Source organism: Myodes glareolus, chromosome 3 (genome assembly GCF_982192425.1).
Source record: "Myodes glareolus chromosome 3, mMyoGla1.1, whole genome shotgun sequence".
In the NCBI taxonomy this organism is placed as follows: Eukaryota; Metazoa; Chordata; class Mammalia; order Rodentia; family Cricetidae; genus Myodes; species Myodes glareolus.
In genome coordinates, this window is record NC_142028.1 from 75,681,172 (window position 1) to 75,696,872 (window position 15,701).

Genomic DNA, 15,701 nt, shown 5'->3' on the forward strand with positions numbered 1-15,701 from the left:
AAAATCACTCACCCAGGGAAGTCCACACTGCAGCCCCCATTGCTGCCCAGTGGCCTTTTTACCGGTACTTCCCCAGTTTTCACCATAGGGCTTCTGAGCCTTATACTTTGTAAGCTCCTGGCCACCCTCCCTCCTCCAGTGAGAAATCTGAAGGCACACAGGGGACTTGGGGCACCCCCTTCTGGAGCACCCCTTCTGGAGCACCCCCTTCTGGGGCACCCCCTTCTGGAGCACCCCCTTCTGGGGCACCCCCTTCTGGAGCACCCCCTTCTGGGGCACCCCTTTCTGGAGCACCCCCTTCTGGGGCACCCCCTTCTGGAGTACCCCCTTCTGGAACACCCCCTTCTGGAGCACCCCCTTCTGGGGCACCCCCTTCTGGAGCACCCCCTTCTGGAGCACCCCCTTCTGGGGCACCCCTTTCTGGAGCACCCCCTTCTGGAGCACCCCCTTCTGGAGTACCCCTTTCTGGAGCACCCCCTTCTGGAGCACCCCCTTCTGGGGCACCCCTTTCTGGAGCACCCCCTTCTGGAGCACCCCCTTTCTGGAGCACCCCTTTGCGCTCTTCACTCCCATTCAGCCCTATACCCCGCACCTGACTTCACTTCCCTCAGAGTTACCAGTAAGGTATCTCAGAAAGCTAAAGCGCATGGAAAGATGTCATGTTTTTTCTTTTATTTATTATTGTTGGGTGCTGGGGGGTGCATTGTACCATGATGCATGTCTGGAAGTCAGAAGACAACTTTTTAGAGTTCATTCTCTCCTCTCACCGTGGGTTTGGGGAATCAAACTCGGGCCATCAGGGCTTGTGAGACAAATGAGCCAGTTTTCCTGAGCGCTCAGAACCCTTTTTTATATTGATCACTTCTTCCTGCTTAGGATCCTGTGATTTCTAGCGTTTCTTACTTCACTCACCCTTCTCTCTTTTCTTCTCATTCCCCTGCTTTGGTCTAACTCTTAATAGTCAGCATCAGGCTAGGCGTGGTGACAAGGTGACACGTACATGCCTTTAATCTTTACAGGGAAACACGGGCAAGCGGGTCTCTGTGAGTTTAAGGCCAGCCTGGTCTACAGCATGAGTTCTAGGCTACAGTGAGACCCTGTCTCAATAGAAGAAACAAAGAAACAGCTATATGGCTGGAGAGAAATGGATCAACAGCTTCATTCCCAGAACACACATAGCATGTACATGCATACAGAAGTAGCATATACACAAGTGTATGGGAACACCACACACACACGCACGCACATTTTAAAAATAAATCTTTTTTTGACATATGGTTTCTCTATGTAGCCCCAGCTGTTCTGGAACTCATTCTCTAGACCAGGCTGACCTTGAACTCAGAGACTGGCCTGCCTCTGCCTCCAAAGTGCTGGGATTAAAGGCATGTGCCACCATGGTCAGCCTAAAAAGCATAAATCTTTTTTTAAAAAATCTTATTTAAAAGAAAAAGAACTATCAGAGGAGACCCTGCTGAAAATGTGGACTGCAGTCAATAGACAGAAGTGTGACCGTGTCCTGCTTCAGCCCACAGGAGGCTCCTAACTTACCTGTACGGAAGGAGGGGTTAGGAAAGAACACCTAAGTGGGCACTGCCCGGTCTAAGAACTACATCCAGAACAAACTTTTGTGCCTTCTCTTTCTTTTCCCCTCTTCCCCCAAGATTTAGTTGCAATTATGTTTATGTGTATGTGTTGAGTATGCGCACATGAGTGCAAGTTTCCAGCAAGGCCAGAAGAGGGCGTCTGATCTCCTAGAGCTGAAGTTCCAGGTGGTTGGGAACCACTGACAACCATTGCTGGGAACTGAACTCATGTCCTCTGCAGGAGCAGTATGTGTTCTTAACCACTGAGCCATGGCTCCAGCCCCATGCCTACTTTTTCATTAGGAGAGCCAGTGGTCCAGTATTTTCATAAGCATAAGCTGGTGATTAGTACGGAACTCCCTGATTCCTCTGTACTTCCTCTCTTGCTCCCCACCCCAGTGACTTCTGGGAAACAGCGTTTAGATACAGCGTTGTGGCCATAAAGTCGGTAACTCTAAAAGATAAGAACTATTTTGATATCACACCTCAAAAAGTTAATAATTTCTTAGTATTGTGGACTATCCAATTCTCTACTGATGTCTTAACTCTCAGTGACTCCTAGTGGGTGCTCTCGAAACTTCTTCTAGAGGGAGGGGAAGGTGTGGGGTGAACACAGTCTTATGAATGGCTATTTTGCTTGAACTCTCATTCTGCCATTCTTCTGAGCCTGTTTTTTGTTGTTGACTGTTATTGTTTTGCTTTTGCTTTGCTAATTTCTCTCTGGGAAAATGACTCAGAGGATAAGAGCCCCTGCTGCATAAGCATGAGGATCTGAGTTCAAATCCCAAGGAGTCAGAAGGTCAGAAATCAGGCATGAGCCTGTATGTGGCTCCCGAGGTTGCCAGGCTTGAGCAGCAAGTGCCTTTAGCAGCCCCAGCCACCTCTTCCTTTCTCCTCTGAAAGTTCTATTCTTTCAGTAGACTTGGGGTTTCACACAGTTACATCGGGCAGAGTCTGCAAGCTGTAAGTGTAGTCTAAATGGGAACGAGAGCCCCCACCTCCTTCTCACCCCACCCCCGCCTCATCTGGAATCTTCCAGGGACAGTGTTGTCTTCACAGCTGACATACTTGCTCTTCAGTGTCTACAGGTCTTCCTAGTAGCCTCTCCTCGTTGTCTCTAGACCCTGGTACAGTGTTCCGTCATTTGAAGAGCTCAAAACTCACCCTTCTGTGCAGTTTGATTCTTTCCCAAGGTAAAAGAGTCACGCAAAGTCTAACCACCCGTGGAAAATAGTTCAACTTCTTCTAGCAGGTTCCTGTTATTCCCTACAAGGGTGCTCTGCCTCATCTTCTCGGTCTCGTCACGTGATTGTCTGCAAATTGCAAACAATGCACCCCAAGAATTCTCTGCATTCCTCTTTCCTCATCTCCATCTTTTTACTAGAGAAGAGGGGGTATGATAAAAGTCAGAGAGCAGCGAGTGTTTTCCCCGTAGCTTATAAACAAATTCTTCTCATTCTCCAGAAATGTTCTGCCCCAGTCCAATGTCAAGTCTCCTTAGCCATAGGTCCCACAAGGATAAAAGCCTTTTTGACGGAGTTCCTCTTGTGAGACAGGCCCTTGTATTTGATGTTTCCCTGCGATTTGTAGCACAGATTACTTGTCGTCAGCTTGTAAAGCTTCAACCTTAACACCCATCAAATGTTGGTAAGATCAGGATAGGCAGCCAAGGAGCGGTCCATGCTTCATTTCAGAATTTTCAGTTTCTAAGCCAAGGGAGAAATTCTTAAGATTAGTCAAAGTAAATTTGTTTGGAATTTCTGTTTTGTATTCTGAAAACCCGTGGACTCTAACAAGATCCAAATCTTTATATTTGTGATTGTGCTATTTGTATTAAGTAATGATGAAAATAAAATCTTTAATTCTGGGAGCTGGAGAGATGGCTCAGAGGTTAAGAGCACTGGCGGCTCTTCCAGAGGACCCAGGTTCAATTCCCAGCACCCACATGGTGGTTAACAACTGTCTGTAACTCCAGTTCCAGGAGATCCAACAGCCTCATACTGACATAGACGCAGACAAAACACAAATGCACATGCTGAGTTAGGGCTTCTATTGCTGTGAAGAGACACTGTGACCACCCCACTGCAGCTCTCAGAAAGAAAAGCATTTAACTGGGGCTGATTTACAGTTCAGAAGTTCAGTCCATTATCATCATGATGGGACATGGTGGCATATAGGCAGTCATGGTGATGGAGAAGGAACTGAGCATTCTACATCTTGCCTTGTTGATCTGAAGGCAACAGGAAGTGAATTAAGTGCCACACTGTGCTTAGCTTGAACATAGGAGACCTCAAAGCCCACCCCTACAATAATACACTTCCTCCAACAAGGCCACACCTACTCCAACAAAGCCACACCTACTAATAGCACCCCTTTCTCTGGGAGCTTTTTTTTTCAAACCACTACAACAGAATAAGAATAAATAAATCGTTTAAAATAAAATAAAACCAGGCATGGTGGCACACGCCTTTAATCCCAGCACTCAAGAGACAGAGGCAGGTGGATCTCTGTGAGTTTGAGGCCAGCCTGGTCTACAGAGTCGAAGGACAGCCTAAAATCAAGCAGGTAGGGAATTTAGCTCAGTGGCATTGGGTTGAGTCCTCAGCTGGGGGGCAGGGATGGGCAGGTGGTGGTGGCACATGCCTTTAATCCCAGCACTCAGGAGAAAAATGTTATCTTTGTCTAAACTAAATATTAAAACTGTATTTATTTATGATTGGTGGCTTTGACTGTGAAGGAGGAAACCATCACCACCTGGGGATGTGGAGGCTTCAGGGCAGCCAGGTTTGTGGTTCACACCAGAGGTTTCCAGGGAGCTCCAGAGCAGAGGACGTCAGAGACTCTGGCCAATGACTCTGAGTTTTAGTTCAGAGATTTGTAAGGTTGGAGCGTGTTGTCAGGATCAGACTAACGGCCAAACAGCCCCTTGTTCTTCGTATCTATTAATAATGGTGTGAGCGCAGACTCAGAGGGACCCAGTGCTGACATGCAGCCGAGGCCAGCTGGGGCCACGCCATGAGGCTAATGACACTCATCCCCTCATTCGTTCAGTCTTTGAGAGGCTTAGTCATCGAAGCTTCTTGGGGAAGATTTCTGAGAATCAGAGGGAATCCAATCCCATAAACCCTGGGAGGTGGTATCTCACTTACTAAGGATACAGTTCTAAGTATATAACACTGTTTGTTAAGATGGGGGAATCAAGTATGATGGGGAAGTGATGTTAGCCATTGGGTGCCAATCTGGTAGAATGGCCTTGGGAGGTGGGGGCAAAAGATAAAAGGCTCAAGGCCAGCATAAGTTACCTAGTGAGATACTGCTTCAAACAATAAAGCAGATGGGTGTAGCGGTTTGTACCTGTAATCCAGCACATAGGGAGCTGGAGTACAAAGATCATGAGTTTGAGACCAGCCAAGGCTACATTCTGAGTTTCAGGCCAGCCCAAGCTGCTCAGTGAGACTCAGTCTCAAAAATCCAGGCCAGGTAAAGATGGCTCAGTGGGTAAAAACACTAACCATACGACCTGAGTTCAATCCCTGGAATCCACAGAAGGAGAAGTACTGTCCGCTGTCATCATTTGACCTCCACTTACACACTTTGGACAACTGAAAAAAAAAAAAATCCGGGTGGTGAATTCAAGGCCAGCTTGGTCTGCAGAGTGAGTTCTAGGGCAGGCTCCAAAGCTACACAGAGAAATCCTGTCTCAAGAAAACAAACAAAAATAACACACCTTGGTATGCCCAGGATCACAGTCAAAGGCACACACATCATATATACATGCACACACATAGAGTAAACAATACAGTAAAAGAACTTTTTTTTTCTTGACAGGATTCCTCTGTGTAGCCCTGGCTGTCCTGGAACTTGCCCTGTAGACCAGGCTGGCCTCAAACTTAGAGATCCTCCCGCCTCTACCTCCAAAGTGCTTAAAGGTGTGTGCCACCACCGCCAATCATAAATAAATACGATTTTAACATTTAGTTTAGAGAAAGATAACATTTTTAAAAGAAAGATGAGGTGTGCTCCTCAGACTCCCTGGTTCCTGTGCAAGGAAGGAAGGCTTTCATTAGCTGCCTAAGGCCTGGAGAATGGATTGCATCAGAGAAGCAGCCCAAGCCCCTTGCTGTGCGGTCCAGTGACTCACCTCCTTGCCCTCAGGGTGTCTAGAACCTGAGTGCTGCCAAGGAGCTGTGGGCTGCGATTCTGAGCACTGAGAGGACTGGGACGCCAAGACTACTCAAGACTTGGAAGAAGCCAGGGCAGAGTTCCTCTGGGGTGACGATGGGTTGCCAGGCTTGCTTGTTAGGGGAAGAGTTGTAGCATTCATTACCGGGTTATTGTGGTCTTGCAGGAAGACAGGACAAATGTGTGCCTGTATACTCCCAGCCACAGGGCCTCAGGGGTTGGTGACTGGAGGAGGGCACCAGCCCAGGGTTAAGCAAAGCTGTGCCTTGCTGCCCACTTCATAACTTCTCCATCTCTCCCCTTCTAGTCCTGGACACACAATATCCAACGAGAGAAAGAGTTTCTCCGGAAGCTAGTGAAAGCCCACGTCATCACTGACTTAACCAGCGGCATCTGAGCGGGCCCAACACTGGGCCATAGAGGCTCACGCTAGGAACAAGCAGCCGCCACCAGTCTTCTGACCCAGAGAAGGACAGTGCCAAGAGGCCCAAGGGCCGGTGGGGCCTTGGCAAGGCAACCAGAGCTGTGCCTGCTGCAGGCCAGCTTCAGAGACCAGCACTCTGCCTCGCAGCCCGGGTCCGTGAAGCCAGAGGGCCAGGAGGCCCCTGGCTGTGGCCAGCAGGCCCAGCATGCAGGAGGTGGGACATTTGGTAGCGAGAGCGCTGCCAGAATCATTTCTCCAATCAGTGTTTGGTGTATTATCATTTCGTGAATTTGGGTGCAGGGAGGGGAGGGATAATTTATTTTTAAATAAGACGTCACCTCTGGTCCACTTGCTGTGCAGAAAGAGGTCCACTAGAGGGCCCACCAGCCAGTGGTCCCGGTGAACTCCCTGAAGGATGGAAGTGTCAGACCATGCTTCAGGGCCACAGGGAGGTGGGTAGCATCTTCTGTTAGCCATCTCCAGTTCATGACACGCTTTGGCCTTCCGTGGGGAGAAGATGGAGTACTCCCTCTCACCAGCCCCCGTGTCCCACAGGGGAACCCCAGAGCCATCCCTTTAAAGCCAACAGGACAGCTCTTGGACAAGAGCAGAGAGAACTCAGGAGGCAAGGCCAGCCTGAGAGGAATAGCACCTCTCACTAGCTGTCCCTGATCCAGGGGAGCATGTTCCTTCCTGGACTGGCCAGCTGTCAGATGGGCTGGGTTTCTTGATGAGACTCCATGGGTCCTACCCAGGACCGGAAGGGAGTGAGGCTCAAGGACCTTACCCAGGCTGAGGCAGTCCTCCCAGGCAGCCCTCATGGAAGCAATAAAGCTATCCCCTGAATCTAGCCTCCTGTTGTTTTCTCTAACTTTGCTGGAAGAAACAGAAACATAGGTCTTAACAACAGAACTGAATTCAAGGGTCTTCTCTCTAACCCACAGACTCCTGGGTCCTTTCCCTTTCCATTCAGGTGAGGGACCTTTGAGGCCTCCAGTTCAGTGGTTAAGAGTGCTCCTGGCTCTTGCAGAGGACCTAGGTCCAGTTCCCAGCACCCACATCCCAACACTCACAATCACCTGTAACTCCAGTTCCAGGGGATCTAACACCCTCTTCTGACCTCCGAGATTCCTGTGGTATATGTACACTCAAACACATATATAAAATAAATAAAGACCAGCAGAAGAGGTCCACAGGGCACAGAGAGACCCACAGACCTCCGCTGCTGTTATCATGGCTCCACTTTGAAATGGATGTGGCCCACTCCATATTAGCACTCCCCGTCTTCTCAACAGAAAGCAGGAAAGCCCCCAATTCAGCCCCAGGCACCTCTGGGAACTTTAAAAAGGACAACATTCCCCATTTCACCCCCTTAGAACTCTGGAATCTGACCCATCTTGAAGCAACCCCAGGCAGGTCTAAGAAAGCCCAAATGTACACCCTGACCTGCAACTCTGAAGGTAGCTTCCTGCCAGACACTGGCCACTATGGCAGGAAGTGGGACAGCTGTCCCCTTACCTCTCCTACCTCAGCCAATCCCAGGGTCCAGGCATGCCTTGGCCCTCCCACCAGTAAGCCTCACTACAGAGAGTCCTGGCCATCCCAAGGACCACAATGCTCCCACGTAGAGCCTAAGCTCATGCCTGTCAGTAGTGATCCTGACTGAAAAGACCAATTCAGGAGCCAGATACACGAGAAAAGAGAGCACGCTGTTCAGCGTGCATCCTCCCATCCCATGCGATCCTGTGGAGCCTGGGGAAAGCCCTCCCAGGCAGTAGCAGCAGCGCTGTCCCTGCAGTCAGAGGTCAGCCTCAAGCTCTGCACAAAACCACTCTCTCAAAACCTGTGGTTATGAACCCTGGCTGTGTACCAGAGTCACAGGTTAAGGAAACCTGGAAATTTGCACCTGCCCACCTCAGGATTCGGATCTGATCTGGGATGGGGCCCGATGTGGTAGGTCGCTCTTAAAGGTCCACAAGGACGCTGATACATACAGCCAGGATACATCTAGTCCATCCACATTCCCTGGGTACTCTTCCTTACTCCCAGCATCCATGTATGCGTGTATTAGTCAACAAATACCAAATTGCCATCGCTAGCCCAACTGCCTTCACTTAGTTCCTGGCTACAAATTCAGCTACTTTCAGGGCATTTCCAGCAGGAGAGTCCACAGACCCTTCCAGTTCAACATGTCCAATACTGAATTCATACCCGCCCCTCCGCACACACCTGACCCTCCCCGAGGGAGCGTCAGCTCCTAGAGTCCATTCTGTGAAAACCCAGGCCAAAGCTAAAGGTGCACTTTTGTCGGTTTGACCACCTCACTTTGTACAATCAGGCGGGCAAAAGTGGGGTTGGAGATTGGGTGCCTGCAGCCCCTAGTTCCCCACAACCTGTTCAGGATTCATCTTTTTGACCCCAGCAGCCTGTGCCCCCTCTTCTGTCTCCTTGTCTCAAAACCACATTCTCCCCAGTGCAGTTGTTCAACGAAAGTGGGTGTCTGACTACACTCAGTCTAGGTCATCCATCTCCAGCATCTTCGCAATGAGCTCCAAGCTAGTTAGTAAGACCTTTCCAATCATAGCCATCAAACAGTCCGCAGACACCTGTCAAATTGCCTTATCACACCTCAAAACGCAGTTCAATACTCTGTCACCCTCCGATTCTTCACTCCTGCCCCCCCACGCACACACAAACACACAATCATTGCCTCATTGAGACAGTATGCATGAGTTCTTTTGAGCACCAGAGACCCTGAAACTGAGCGGTGAAACAGACTATCGCTGGACGGTGGGAGCCCAACGCAGAGCCCTGCCCCTCCGAGGCGGCTGAAGTTTCTGGAGGTTCCGGAACCACCAGTTGACGCTGCAGGGTAGCTAGCCAGCACCCCTGTGGCTGCACGACCCAAGCTGAAACGCTCCTCCAGGCTGCCCCTCCTTCGCCTCCCTCCGTCTCTCTCTCTCTCTCTCTCTCTCTCTCTCTCTCTCTCTCTCTCTCTCTCTCTCTCTCTCTCTCCCGCCCTCGGCCAGGCCTCCCAGTTCCCTACTTCGCGTGTCTACCAACTTCGAATTCCCAGTTTCAGCTCCTCGCTGCCGCCCGTGATCTCTACTCTGCCTCCTGGGATCTTCTCCCAAAGTCTAGCCCCTACCTAAGGGGACCTAGCCCAGCCAGTGGGGACCGGATCCGAAGGGTGGAGCGGCCAGGTGAGCCCTGAAAGGTGGGGCGGGGCGGGGGCGCTCTGGGCCCCACCCCGGGATCTGGTGACGCTGGGACTGGAATTTGACACCGGACGGCGGCGGGCAGGAGGCTGTTGAGGGATGGAGTTGGGCTCGGCCCCCAGATGCGGCCCGCGGGCTCTGCCAGCAACAAGTCCCTCGGGCCGCAGCCTTCGCTTCGACTGGGTCTCGGAGCACTGCACCCGAGGTAAGCCAACCTTCTTGCCCATCCCCTGATGGACGCTCCTAGGGCAGAAAGGGGGCCAGAAAGGTCTTCTTCCTCCCCCTTTCTCTCAGCCTCTCTCTTCTGGGCTCTCAGCGCAGCTCTCTGCCCCTCCCAGTCCCTCCAGTCCCTCTTGTCGCTATTCTGTTGGACTGTGTTAGCCCTCCTGGCTGGCTGTAATATGAGGCTCCCGCTGCCGCCACAGGGCACAGACCGGCTGCCAAGGCCCCACTTTTGGCTAAAAGAGGCGCTACCAGGTGCACAATTCTGGGCATGATCCATTTGAGCTTCGGGGGAAAGCCCAGCACTGGTCCCAGGAAAGGTACCTAGAAGGACCCCCTTGGTGAGTATAGGGCTGGTGGATAGGGTTGGCAAGGGTTGGAGGACCAAATATCCCAGATGGTAAGGAAGGAGACTGATCTGAACTGCCCTCGAGGGACTTGCTCCTGGGCTCCCTCTAGCGCAGATACCCCTAAGGCTGCCTAGTCTGACTTTTCTTCCATCTGGGGAGATAGTCACTAGCCTGGTCTCTAGGGATCTGAGTCTAGTTAGCCAACAGGTACACAACTAATCCTGGAGGACCACTTCCTGGATAAAGGCCTGGAAGACATGTGTCGTGTGATCAGCCCCATGTATTCTGTGTGCTAGCAGAAGGATGGAAGATAACATCTGGGACCCGTGAGGAGACTAGCTAATGAGGACTCTTAAAGGTTTTGGGGGCCCCAGGAGGTCGGCTCACAAAAAGTGTTCAGTAAAGCCGGCTAGGGTCAGGAAGGATAGAGTTCATGGGGGAAACTCGTAGGAGCAAGGCTAAGATGCCAAGCACAGAAGGCTGATGGCCCAGATGGCTAGCGCTCAGAGTGTTACAGTCCTCTGAGACCGGGCTGATGTGGAGGGCTGGCTGGTCCTCCTGGGAATGGCTCAGAACTGAACGTGCAGAGGATGTTCACGTGCAGAGGAAAAGCCCCCCTCCCCTTGCTCCTTTAGTCCGCAGGCTTGGCAAACTCTGCCCCCTGGTGGCCACAGGAAACCACGGTCCAGGCACTGTGTTTTCAGAAGGCCCATCACTCCCCCCCAGATAACAGGCAGGCTCTTGGGGGGGACATCTGTGGGTCTAAGAGAGAACTCAGGTGACTCTGGGTCCAGAACAGAGATTGCAAGAGGCCTGGGCTCCCAGTCAACAGACAACTCAGAGTGACCAACTGGCTGGCTCTCAATTCTCCAGAGCTCTGCTTCCTCCCCGGTGTTTGCAGAGAACGCTGAGTGTGGAGCTAAGGGTGTCCGATTACTGCTTTCCCCAGCCACTCTGGTACCTTCTGCCCTGAAGTACAGCACAGAAGGGTTCTAGAAGACAGGACCACAGCTGTGTGAATCCCCCCCCCCCACCTCCTTAGACAATCTCTGAGCTCAGCCGAGCCTCGTTTGTCAATCTGGAAAAGGGAGCCACGGAACTTGTGGAACTGTGAAAGAGGAAATCCTGCAAAGCACCCATCGCATCTCCACATCTCCGTGCCGCTACTGCTTCTGGGCTGCCTCTAGTTACCTAAGCTCCAGGTAACTTTGAGATACTGAAGTGGATACTGAACTAATACCCCAAAAGATAACTAACCCCTCCTTCAATTTGCAGCTGTCTCAAAGAGAAGGTGGGGAAACAGGCCCACGAAGGCTGATGGGAGCTCCTGGTGTTGACAGAGATGGAACTGGGACTTGGAGACTCTACTGCATTGCCCCACTGCCTCCGGCCTAGGTGGCAGGTGAGCCATTCCCTGGCATTTCCCAGCAAACTTTAATTGGGAAAAAGAGAATAGAATATAGCTGGGCAGGGGGTCAGTTATTAAAGGGAAAATATCAAGAGGGAGGAGCCAGGCATAGGAGGAAAAGAACAGGATTTCTCTGGATGGTTAGTGCCCTCAGGTGATTCCTCCCCTGGGCTCCCAGAAGCAGCCAAATGCCTGCTAAACTTAAGCCCTTCCTTACACTCAGCAGCCCAGATAGGAACCCATCAGGAGCGGTCTTTGATCTGAGCTACAGACAAGACAGCCCTCCAGAGTGCCCTGTGCTTCCCTGAGTTTCCTCTTTTCTCTTTGCAGCCAGCTTTGTGGCCAATCCTAGCTGTTCTTGCCCTACTGAGCAGCGTCACAGAGGCCTCCCTGGACCCCATGTCCCTCAGCCCCTCCGCTCGCGATGGTCCCTCGCCGGTCCTGGCGCCCCCCACTGGCCACCTGCCTGGTAGGTGAGAGCGCTACAGGGTGGGACAGGGTGGGACAGGAGCGAGGCTAGTCCTAGACCCCCACCCCCACCCCCGTAAGTGACTCAGTCTCATTCCAGGGGATCGCACTGCGCATTTGTGTAGCGAAAGAGCCCTGCCACCACCGCCACAGTCTCCCCAGCCCGCACCCCCGCCGCCGGGTCCCGCGCTCCAATCTCCTCCCGCTGCGCTCCGCGGGGTACGCGCCGCGCGTGCAGAGACCCGGAGCAGCCGCACGCGGGCCACGGATGCGCGCGGCTGCCGCCTGCGCTCGCAGCTGGTGCCGGTGAGCGCGCTTGGCCTGGGCCACAGCTCCGACGAGCTGGTACGTTTCCGCTTCTGCAGCGGCTCGTGCCGCCGAGCACGCTCCCCGCACGACCTCAGCCTGGCCAGCTTACTGGGCGCCGGGGCCCTGCGATCGCCCCCTGGGTCCCGGCCAATCAGCCAGCCCTGTTGCCGGCCCACCCGCTATGAGGCTGTCTCCTTCATGGACGTGAACAGCACCTGGAGGACCGTGGACCACCTCTCCGCCACTGCCTGCGGCTGTCTGGGCTAAGGATGACCACCAAGCCTTTGCACACTGAACCCTTGTGTCGCCCTGCCTGGAAGAGCCCCACCCGGCCTCGCTAGTCAGGAACCTCAGTCGGAAATGGAGGCTGTAGAGCTCAGGCCCTAGGCCGGTGAGTGGCATACATCGAGGCAGAAGAGATGACCTAACTAACCACTGACTAACAGCTCCAAGGTGCTCATGGATCCCAGCTCTACAGACACCAGAAACCTCAGCTAAGGAGAACTCCTCTGGGAGAATTCAGAAATGGCCCCAGGTCCTGGGGAATGAATTTTGAGGAGATACATTGTAGTCGCATTGCTGGAAGAGCCTGTGCTGAAGCCAGCCATGTGTTCACTTGTGGAAGCCGAAGCCCTATTTATTATTTCTAAATTATTTATTTACTTGGCTGGTTTGTCAGATCTTGTCCTGGACACGGGGGATGGGTAGAAGAGGCTGGATGAAGATGTGCCCCCACCTCTCCACTTCCATAGTTCACACTGACTTGGCCATCACAGTGTTGACCTGGATCACCTACTGCTTTCCCCCATCGAATGGCTCTGGGATGGGAGGCACAGCTGGGTGACAAAGATGCGCAGTCCTCAGTACTTGGGGCCTGGGTTACCTGTGGGAAAATAAACTATATAACCTTTGTGGAGAAAGGCTGCCCTGTGACCTTTGAGGCTTTCTCCCACTCGGTCAACGTTGGTGTCTTACCATGCAAGGACCTGTTTCAAAGGCTCCCTGACAGGCACACATGCTGCTTCTGCGACAGGTAGTCAAGCCCTGAAGGAGCCCAGGGCGAGAGACCATCTGAAGAGCTAAGGATGGGAGAGGGAAACCGGGGTGCTTGTTCATAGGAGGGAAGCACAGAGCCTCCTGAAGATAGAAAGGCAGGAAAGCCCTGAGGGTCTCAGCAGAACGTGAATTTGGGGTGACAAACAAGCGTATTCATGTATTCGCCCAATAAACATCGGCCAGTGAGAGGTCAGCTACTATGCAGGCCCTAAGGCTGCAGATGTACTTCAGGTGGCAGAGTACCTGCCTCGTGTGTTTGAAGCCCTTGATTTGGTGTCCAGCACCGCATAAGTAGGGAGTAGTGGCACATGCCTGTAATACCAGCACTCAAGGATCAAACAGTCAAGGGCATCCTCAGCTACATATTGTGTTCCAGGCTAGCCTAGGCTACATGACAGTCTGTCTCAAAAAGGAAAGAAAAAAAAAAGAAACAGACGTGAAAGGAGCATAATCTCTGTCCTTAAGTTCTACCCAGGAAAGACAGACAATAAATAAGAAATGACATCAATCATTTAAGTTCAGTGTGGCTAATGGTATGAAAAACAACTGGAAGCTAGAGGGATACATTTTCTCCTGGAAAGGAAGTCAGCATTGTCCCCGGTCTTTCACGCTGTCCTCGGGTCATCTCCTAAAGGCCAGTGCACTCATCTGAGCTTTTCTGTGTAGCTTTTGAAACTGTTTTAAATCAGGTGTGATGATGCACACCTGTAATCCAGCTCTTGCGGTATGGAGGCAGGAGGATAAATTCATGGTCACCCTCAGCTACACAGCAAGTTCCAGCCCATCGTGGGCTACATGAAACCCTGTCTGAAAGAGAAAAAGAAAGGAGGAAGGAAGGAAAAACTCTTTCCCTGGTCCAAGGCATTTATATTGAAGAGGCCAGTGTAATTTTTCTTCTTTAAAACAAGACAGGACACATTCTATTTTTTAAAATATTTTTATTGTTTATTTAACTTTATTCAATGTGCATTGGTGTGAAGGTGTCAGATCCCCTGCAACTGGATCTTCAGACAGTTGTGAGCTGCCATGTGGGTGCTGGGAATTGAACCCAGGTCCTCTGGAAGAGCGGTCAGTGCTCTTAATCACTGAGCCATCTCTCCAGCCCCAGACACATTCTATTTTTGTGTGGATGGGCATGCGTGTATGTGTGAAGGCCAGAGGTCGTCAGCCTGTGTCTTCCTTCCTCAGCTGCTTTCTGCCTTAACTTTTGAGACATAGTCTCTCTTTGAACCTTAAGCTGGCCCATTTGGCTAAAATAGCTAGCCAGAAAATCCAAAGGTCCTCCTGTTCCTACCTCCCCAGCTCTGGAATTACAGACATGTAATTTTTTTAAAAAAAAAAATGTCATTGCATTTTGTTTATCTTTTTGTGTGTATGTGTGGGTGAATGTGCACACCTTTAGAAGTCAGGGAAGAACTTATAGGAGTCAGCTCACTCTTTCTGCTGTGGGATCATGGGGATCTGTTGACGTTAGCTCGATTCGGGAAATAACCAGGCTAGCTAAAAGATAAAACAATTATATTTTTATTTATTATAAGGGGAAAACTCACGAAACAGGAACGAGAAGTCCAAGCTCAGCTGTACTGCGAGGGAACCACACAGAGAGAGCTTGCGCACCTGGGCCACCAGCTGAGCTGATTTTCTTCAGGTCCCAGAAAGCCACACCCTAACTTGGTCCCACCTCTTAAAGATAATTGGTTAACAAAGATTCCCCATCAGGGATCAAACTAAGGTCATCAGGCTTGGTGGCAGGTACCTTTACTCATAGAGCCTACTTGTTCAGACTCAGCAATGAGCTCCAACATAGGTACTGAGGGAGCAAATTCAGGCCCTCACTCCTCATGTTTGTGCCAAAGCACTTTACCAGCTGACCAGCTCCCGGACCTCCAAGATGGGGACATTTGGAAAAGATGGCAGGTCTGAGGGATTGTGTTACAACACAGAAGTTGTTGGGAGGCAGAGACGTGCTTGTCTGAAGCAGAGCAGGATGGCCTGGGTAGAAGAGATTGGGAGAGCCGTTGGCACTGCAGCTGCAGCCAGCTGTATGTGAGAACTACAGGCAGGAGCAGTTGAAGGTAGGATCCCAGCCGTTTAACAATGTCCGCAGAGTCCTTCGCATCCGCCTGCAAGCCTGCCGGCTTTGCCACAGGAGTCCTTCGCCCAGACTGCAAAGCAGCAGCCAGAGTTTAGAGGGTGGGCCTGTTCTGGGTCCATGAGACAATCCAGGCCTGTGCTCTCTTCTGCGGTCTCTGCCACAGTTCTAGATGCTCTCCAAACTGGGGGTTTTGCACCCACAGACATGCCCTTAGCCCCTTTCCTAACTGATTGAAATTCCTGTTTATACACACACACACACACACACACACACACTCCCCAAAGTAAAGAGTAACAGCGCCTTATGGTTCACAGGGGGTTGGCTGAAGAGCTTGGGAACATTCCGCCAGTTCTAAGGGGATTTGGGTTAGGGAGAACCCTGCTAAT

The 15,701-nt window shown here is 51.5% G+C and overlaps 2 protein-coding genes and 1 long non-coding RNA gene across 12 annotated transcripts in view; 2 read left to right on the plus strand and 1 right to left on the minus strand.

The window, feature by feature from the left end:
- Positions 1 to 7,039, plus strand: part of St3gal3 (ST3 beta-galactoside alpha-2,3-sialyltransferase 3) — a 215,113-nt gene extending 208,074 nt beyond the window's left edge. For all 7 annotated transcript variants that reach the window (XM_085698784.2, XM_048450503.3, XM_048450505.3 and 4 more), the window contains one exon: positions 6,073 to 7,039. In XM_085698784.2, coding sequence (XP_085554910.1) covers positions 6,073 to 6,162 — 90 coding nt within the window. In that variant the 3' untranslated portion in view covers positions 6,163 to 7,039. The remainder of the gene's footprint in view (positions 1 to 6,072) is intronic.
- On the minus strand, positions 661 to 9,367 carry LOC146892324 (uncharacterized). Of its 2 annotated transcripts, none has more exons than XR_015004918.2 (3): positions 9,253 to 9,367; positions 5,096 to 5,185; positions 661 to 3,289 (listed from the first exon to the last, which is right to left on the minus strand). It is a non-coding gene; the product is annotated as an uncharacterized LOC146892324 (long non-coding RNA). The 2 variants fall into 2 exon arrangements; XR_015004917.2 differs by having other exon boundaries at positions 9,236 to 9,360.
- A 33-nt stretch (positions 9,368 to 9,400) lies between these two features.
- Positions 9,401 to 13,736, plus strand: Artn (artemin). 3 transcript variants are annotated; one of them, XM_085698788.2, is made up of 4 exons: positions 9,401 to 11,181; positions 11,255 to 11,381; positions 11,718 to 11,856; positions 11,956 to 13,736. In XM_085698788.2, the coding sequence occupies exons 2-4, from the start codon at positions 11,322 to 11,324 to the stop codon at positions 12,429 to 12,431; spliced, it is 675 nt and encodes a 224-aa protein (XP_085554914.1). In that variant the 5' UTR covers positions 9,401 to 11,181; positions 11,255 to 11,321; the 3' UTR covers positions 12,432 to 13,736. The 3 variants fall into 3 exon arrangements, with proteins under 3 accessions (XP_085554914.1, XP_087760806.1, XP_087760807.1); XM_087904680.1 differs by having other exon boundaries at positions 9,401 to 9,970; XM_087904681.1 differs by having other exon boundaries at positions 9,401 to 9,612.
- Positions 13,737 to 15,701: the final 1,965 nt, after the last annotated feature.